Source organism: Rosa rugosa, chromosome 4 (assembly GCF_958449725.1).
Source record: "Rosa rugosa chromosome 4, drRosRugo1.1, whole genome shotgun sequence".
NCBI classification, from domain to species: domain Eukaryota; kingdom Viridiplantae; phylum Streptophyta; class Magnoliopsida; order Rosales; family Rosaceae; genus Rosa; species Rosa rugosa.
Genome location: NC_084823.1, coordinates 52,602,081 through 52,609,414, shown reverse-complemented (window position 1 = coordinate 52,609,414; position 7,334 = coordinate 52,602,081). Strand labels below are relative to the sequence as shown.

Below are 7,334 nucleotides of genomic sequence, written 5' to 3'. Positions count from 1 at the left end.
ACCCAAGCTAGCTTGGTTTAGCCATGTGGTCCTGGAAGACCTAGAAATGGTGAGACACACATAGACAAGGGCTTTTAGAGCTGTGCCGGAGAAGATTAGCATAGTAAGCATACAAAGCACTGTTTCGGTTTTCCTCTTTATTATTGTATTAGAAGGATGTATGTATTTTATGAAGTAATAATGGGGAAAGGCATTGATATTGTCACTATAATGTTTAGTAGGCTTAGTGGTGATTATTTTGTGTTCAGATAGATGGGGACGTCTGGTGTTGTATTTTGTGGATTTTGATGCCGACCTTCTCGTGAGTTGTTGCCTTTTGCTCTTTTGTTTCTTTTGAAGTTGAATGAAAACAGAGACTCAACATTTTCATGCCCATATCTTCTGTCTGTTATTTGTTTGGTCTGAAATATTTGTCTTTTGAAAAAATGAAGCTACCAGTACTAGAAAATTTCAAGAATTAAGAGATGGTATTTGCAATAGATGAAATGTCGATTTCTGTTTTATAACATTTGTCGTGAGTATTCGAGGAAACTGTTTGGTTCGATGATATTTTTGTAACATTTTTTTTATAAAAAAAAATTCAAGTTTCAAGCTACGATGTTTGACAATGTTGACTTCAGAGAGAGAAGATTCAATCAAAGTTGTAAGCGAGATGTATACTATCAATCAATTACGTTTAAATATCTAAATTGTTAATAAAATAAGTATGTCTCACGCCTAAACACAAAGATAAATAATTCTGTAATACCATTAGAAATATACAATTGAATGCCCTAATACACTTTAATTGAATGGTTTCCCTACAAATGATCCACAAATTAGACTCCCAAACCCTAAATTCCATTTTCTAGGTACCACCTCAATACCTCATAATTAAATCTTCTTTTGGCTAATTAAGTTCATAATATTCCCTTCTTAATACCCAGATTCAAAACCAATCATGATCCAAAATCTGTCAAAAACAATAAACACACAATATAAAAGAGTAAATTGCAATTTAAACAAAAAAAATTCCTAATAATCATGCAATAAAAACCCTTGGATTATCCTCTTCATTTTCACATCTCTTCACTTCTCACGAGAATTTAATTAAACATCTCATGGGATTTGACAGTTCCTTACGAGAAAATCAACCATATTGACCGGGGATCGCCGGTAAACCAACCGAAAGGGTTTTGGGCGGACCTATGGGACCAGTCACCGGCAAGTCCAAACAAGTCGCCAACAACACAAAGATATCGCCACAGTAAATTTAATACTCAAGATCTCAGTGTTCCCCTTTAACTTCGGAGAATATCAGATTTCATTTTCATCTTTTTTTTTTTTTTTTTTCTTTCCAATGTGCATAATTTTCTTTGAGGTCTCATAAAGACTGTAATACAATCACATTTATAGAGAAGCAAAAACCAGAGAGAGAGAGAGAGAGAGAGAGAGAGAGAGAGAGGCACAAAAGCAAAGCAAAGCACAAAAGTTACCAAACCACACACCCTCCTCCTCTACAAATATATAAACCTTTGTTTTAATCTCAAACTCTCTCTCACTCTCTAACCGACCACTTTCAAGTTTCTAAATTTCCCACAAAACCCAAGCTTTTGGTTTGGTTTTTTGCTTTCAGATTCTTCCAACTGTCTCACCCCCCTCCCTTGTTTTGTTGCAACAACAGAAGACAGCTTGTTTTGTTTTGGAGCATTAAAGTTGCAAAGAAGAGAGGAGTTGTGTTTTGTTGGGTTTTTTGGGTGTTGACTGAGTTCAGCTACCTGGTTGACTCGGACCCGGGTCATCTTATATAGGTTTGGGTTGGTGAAGTTTGGGGATAATAGTGGAAATGGGTGAAGCTGAGAAAGGTTCAGTGATCAAAGAGCGGCTTAAGGGTCTTTGTGTTACTAATGGGTGGTCTTATGGGGTTTTGTGGCGTTTTGATCAGAGAAATTCCATGTAAAGTTTCTTCCTTTTTTTGTTTTCTACTTGTTGATTTATTGTCTTGTATCATTTTGTTGCCTGTGTTTTGTTCTTGTGGGATTTGGGTACCCTTTTTAGCTTCTAATGCATGTGAAGGTTTACAAAAATCTAATCTTTCAGTGTCTGGGAATGTTTAAAATGGCTAAAAGTTTGCTTCTTCTTTGTTCTTATTTTCCTCTCAAAGATTGGTCAAGTATTTTTCTGCATGCTAGCTGTTTTACATTTTGTGTATGTGAGATGAAGCCTCTATTTTAGTTCAAGTTTGGTATTTGAGATTTCCAATCTGACATTAGTTTGAGGTTTTGCTCATCACAAATTCTGGGTTTGAAATGCTTTAGGTTGTTGACTATGGGAGAAGCCTATTATGAAGAGCACATGGGAGCAGTGATTGAAAATATGCTTCCACAGGTCCACATGCTTGGAGAAGGGTAAGCCCAAAATTGTATTCCATTTTCAGTTGCTCACTTTTGAAATTCCATTGCATTGTTTACCTTTTTCCCCTATCATAAAATTCATGCTTGAATACAAGATTTTCCCACAAGTTTCCCTTTTGTTTCAAGACAAGCAATAGAACGTTCTAACAGGGGAATTGTACTCCATTTCCAGTCGCTCACTTTTGAAAGTCCATTACATTGTTTACCTTTTTCCCCTATCATAAAATTCATGCTTGAATACAAGATTTTCCCACAAGATTCCCTTTTGTTTCAACTTTCAAGACAAGCAATAGAAAGTTCTAACAGGGGTGATTTTGTTGTTGTCTAAAATAGTGTTATAGGTAAAACTGCTTTCACTGGGAAGCACCAATGGATGCATTCAGATGCTTACAATGGACAGTGGAATTCATGCAATCCCATCAAAAGTTGTCGAGATTTGTTTCAGGTAGGACAAAAATTCTTGTTAAAATGCCTTTTTTTTTTTTTTTTCAACATTTGTTAACTACTTAATTGCAGTAGTTAGTTGTTTACTTATCTGGAAATGTCTTCTCATTTTGCAGGATGATGCCGAGTTTCGTTGCCAATTTTCCTCTGGTATAAAGGTATCATCATATCCTTTTAGTTCTTTCTGTTTTTTTCGAAAAGAATCATGACTAGTGGAATTTTATGACAAGTCTTGTGGAATCTTAACCTTTCAAAGCCATTTAGAGCTATGTTTGTTGTGTACCTTATATCATCCAACAATAAGTCATTTATTGACAATTAAATTTAATTTGCAGACAATTGCAACAGTCTCTGTGGAATCAGGAGTAATTCAGTTCGGTTCCACTGAAAAGGTAATTGAATGAAAGCATCTAGCTCTATACATATTTTCTTAACTTGGTTATGTCAACATTCTTATGATCAGAAGAGAACATGTTGCCCAAATTGAGTCCCTTAATATGGTAGTTTATATAAGAGTTGCAGTATGATAACATTAAGGTATTACTTTTTTTCAGATTATGGAGAGGTTGGAGTTTTTAGATGAAACAAAAAGGGTGTTCCGGGAGATCAAAAATCTTCATCGGCTTATTCCTCTAGCAAGTACACCCTCATGTTTGAACAATGAATCCAATGATCTAAATGACTTGTTTGCTTCCTTAATTTCATCTGCAAACTTTCATGGCGACGTTGCCAACATTCTTGGGGATAAATCAAAAGATGTAGGAGGAAATTGTTTATCTGCGATGAATTTACAGTCTGCAGCATCTGATGACATTGGCTCAGCTGATAAAACCCCGTGGTTTAGTACATGGAACTCTGATTCTTCTTTGTTGGCTTCATATGACTCACATTTGGCATCTGATATTGGGGTTCAGGATTCTCTCAAGACTTGCAGAAATACAGCTCAAGACTCAACTCTCATTCAAGGCAGCTGCGGATATCAGATGGATTACCAGCAATATCTACATGGATACCCTGTAGAGTTTAACCGAACTGATTGTATTACAGATGTTTCCAAATCATTTATGGATGATCTTTCTCAGTGGTTTGCTGCTTCACCCGAACAGAACTTCAATGGAATGGCAACCACAATGAATGGTGACCTCTCGCAAGTGTTTGAAAGTACTTCGGTGTCACCTAGTCTGGTTAAAGGTGATACGATTATCAATGTACCAATTGAGCATCCAGCAACTTCTATGCAAAGTTCCATCACGAATGCATTCAGTGCTGATGCTCATGAGAAATCTGTGATCATTCAGAGTGCTGGAAATGATTTGTTTCATGGTCTGGGAACAGATTTCGGGTGTGGTCAAGTCAGCGATTGTTGGGAAGAGAGTATAATGCCAGTAGTTAGTGGTGGCTGCTTGGCTGCCAGTACTGATTTGACCAAAGAGCCAGAAGTTGGTTCTGCGGCTGGCCCCCGGAGAGGATTATTCTCAGAATTAGGACTAGAAGAGCTTTTAAATGGTATGAGTACTACCAGCTCTGTGACTAAATGCAGTGTAGAAGACCAATCATCCACCAGGAAAAGGAAATTAGAAAGTTCATCTATTGGCAGTAATCAGGTACAGTTAGCAAGGCTTGCTGGCTCTGGGGGGAGCATGCATTTGACGGGACCTTTGTATAACTTGGACAAGACAAACTGTCTTGTACCAAAGAAAGAGGTTCTCCCAAAATCACAGGTGGGCTTATGGATCGATGATAGCTACAGTGTCAATGCTAGAAGTGCGGCTCAAGCAAAACCACAGAAGGCTGAGGATCACACAAAGACCGCCAAGAAGAGGGCAAAGCCTGGAGAGAGTACTCGACCAAGGCCCAAGGATCGGCAGCAGATCCAAGACTGTATGAAAGACTTGAGGGGGATGATTCCCAATGGTGGCAAGGTACTTATTACTTATGCTTTCAGTGGATAACAAAGTAGGAAAGTGTTTTGTTCTCATATTATACAATTTGTTTCTAAAATTATAGTTTGACATTCATACGTTTGTTAATGAAGCAGTGTAGCATTGATGCTTTGCTGGACCGCACCATCAAGTACATGATTTTCTTACAAGGTGTGACAAAACATGCTGATAAGCTTAAACAACCTCATGAGTCAAAGGTTAGTTGATTCGGTTATTACTATTATATGCAGGACAAGCCTGAACAATTTTATGTATGATGTTTCTTAACAAATGTGACACTAATTTGCATTCATTTTGTAGCTGACTGGAAAGGAGAATGGTGTGGTTCTAAAAGATCAGAGCAGTAGATCTGGTGGTAACAATACTTGGGCGTTAGCAGTTGAGGGTCAAAATGTGGTTTGCCCTATACTCGTCGAGGACCTTAGTACACCTGGCCAAATGCTTATTGAGGTATGTCAAAAATATATGGAAGAAAGTTTTCCTCAAGAGTTTTGACAACCTTAATGTTCAATCCTCAACCTTAAAGTTCCTGACCGCAATATCTATTTTCTGTTGCAGATCCTCTGTGAAGAGCGTGGTTTCTTTCTCGAGTTAGCAGACGAAATACGGGGCTTCGGGTTGAATATCTTGAAGGGGGTGATGGAGAGTCGGGAGGATAAGATATGGGCATGCTTTATCGTTGAGGTGAAGCTTTAGTAAAAGATGAATGTTACTGATGCTTCTTTTCTCTATTCTTCATATTAGAACACTAATCTTTAATTTTGTTACAGGCAACTAGGCATGTAACCAGAATGGAAGTTTTTTGGTCCCTTGTCCGGCTTCTTCAGCAAAGTGGTACCAGTGTGGTTGATCCAACCAGTCGGCCCAGCAATGTAGTAGACAACGGTTTTCCTCCTGTGTTGGATAGTTTCCCGCCACGTAGTTTTCCTCCTCCCATCAGCTTGACATGAGAGTTGAGACACTTTTGATTGCTGCTGGAATACCTTGAGCATTGCTTGCGAGGGTCTGCAATGATAGGTGTTTTGGTAATGGAAAAGTTGATTGGCTACCATCCCATCATCAGTTGCCTTAGAAGTAGTTGTGAGGTGTGCATAATGTTAAGTAGAGAGAGATTAGGATGTGATGTGCCTTCAAAAATTGTTGGTGCTGTTTTTGCTGCTCGAGTTAGTTCCCCAATTAGGAAAGGCTGTGCAAGGCACAGAGCCATGATCATATGTTCAAGACATGGTGAACTAGAGTCTGCGCGGCCTCCTCTTTCTTTAGTTAGTAATTGGGATTTCATGTTTATATCTTCAACTAGAGTATAAACCCTGTAGTAGGTAGGCTGATCACTGATTTGTTTTCTTGGCCTTTCTGTTGTGGCTTAATATTAATATAGTAATGATGGAATGTTGTCAGTTGTCTCTCTTTTTCTTTCTTAAACACAAAATATGCAAGTAGGGATCCACAACACATGTTCTGGGGAGGAAGGACTTGAATTTGATTGCCTCATAGACCAGAGAGCATCAGTCTCAATCTTAAACACCATTTAAGGGACAATTTATTAGATGATTTACAAGATGTATATCACGATCAATTTAGTACCCGACACGAAACCGAAATGAAAAAAGATTTCACCCTTTGTCTATCTGTTTACCTCATACTTTTGAAGGAACACTGAATATAACTTAATGAACATAATGTGTTAAATTTTGCATGAAGTGATATTAACCCAGTTTCAACTGCTTATCTATTTTCTTTCTTCCCTCTTGCTTTGCTCATACGTCTAGTACATATCTATTCGTTGTTTGAAGAGTATCCTTCTTCATCTCTTCCAAAGCAAGATGGCTGTTCGATTTGATAGTACTTGGCTTTAACTTTGTTCTTTTACTTTGGAGAATCTTTTTTTTTTTTCGTTGAACAAATATTTCTTTGGATTTCTGTATGCATATACTGTTACACTATAGAGTAGTCATCAATCGTGACGCACTAGAATTCTAATACGCTTAGATATATTATTATTAGGTACACATCTGACTCGGCACAGTTGAAAATTAGGCATGATAATTCTGTTGGTTCCAAGTTTTGGCAGAGGGATAATTATGGTAGATAAATTAAAATACCGACATCCTTTTGAGTTAAAATTTAGTTTCTAGGATTCATATGAGAAAGAAAACAAATCCTAAGGTTGAAACATAGCAAGCTTAATGCAACTTAAGAGTATAAGCTGAGGGTTTAAACTTATTGAGGTCTAGTACAGGTTTAGATCAGCTTTCGGTAAAGTCTGGTGCTAATACATCTAAAATATACATTTAAGAATGTATGATAATCAATCTGATAATATTGTGGAGCAGTAGCTTTTTGATGATAGCTGAAATAGCCTTTCAACTCGATCAGTGCATGCAGCTGTGGAAAGGCTTGGCTCTCAAGCTTGAGGAGGAGATAAGTGTTTTTTCCATTCAACTATTCAAAGTGATATCAGCCAAGTTTCTACTGTAATGCTAAACTTTATGTAAGAAAATATATCTTTTTGGTCCTATTCCTGACCTAATTTGCTTATATTTCGAAATTAAAA

General features: G+C 37.4%; 1 protein-coding gene across 2 annotated transcripts; it reads left to right on the top strand.

The window, feature by feature from the left end:
- The first annotated feature begins 1,434 nt into the window (after positions 1-1,434).
- LOC133745811 (transcription factor bHLH157) lies at positions 1,435-6,183 on the top strand. 2 transcript variants are annotated; one of them, XM_062173946.1, is made up of 10 exons: positions 1,435-1,935; positions 2,298-2,387; positions 2,727-2,838; positions 2,954-2,995; positions 3,173-3,229; positions 3,392-4,759; positions 4,876-4,977; positions 5,081-5,230; positions 5,339-5,464; positions 5,551-6,183. In XM_062173946.1, exons 1-10 carry the CDS (start codon positions 1,826-1,828, stop codon positions 5,728-5,730), a joined length of 2,337 nt encoding a protein of 778 aa, XP_062029930.1. In that variant the 5' UTR covers positions 1,435-1,825; the 3' UTR covers positions 5,731-6,183. The 2 variants fall into 2 exon arrangements, with proteins under 2 accessions (XP_062029930.1, XP_062029928.1); XM_062173944.1 differs by having other exon boundaries at positions 4,873-4,977.
- Positions 6,184-7,334: the final 1,151 nt, after the last annotated feature.

What these genes read in the sequence shown, in the direction of transcription:
- LOC133745811 (XM_062173944.1), top strand. Translation starts at nt 1,826, where the DNA reads ATGGGTGAAGCTGAGAAAGGTTCAGTGATCAAAGAGCGGCTTAAGGGT. An exon ending in TTTGATCAGAGAAATTCCAT is followed by an intron (nt 1,936 to 2,297) that starts GTAAAGTTTCTT and finishes GAAATGCTTTAG; the next exon opens with GTTGTTGACTATGGGAGAAG. An exon ending in AGTTCGGTTCCACTGAAAAG is followed by an intron (nt 3,230 to 3,391) that starts GTAATTGAATGA and finishes ACTTTTTTTCAG; the next exon opens with ATTATGGAGAGGTTGGAGTT.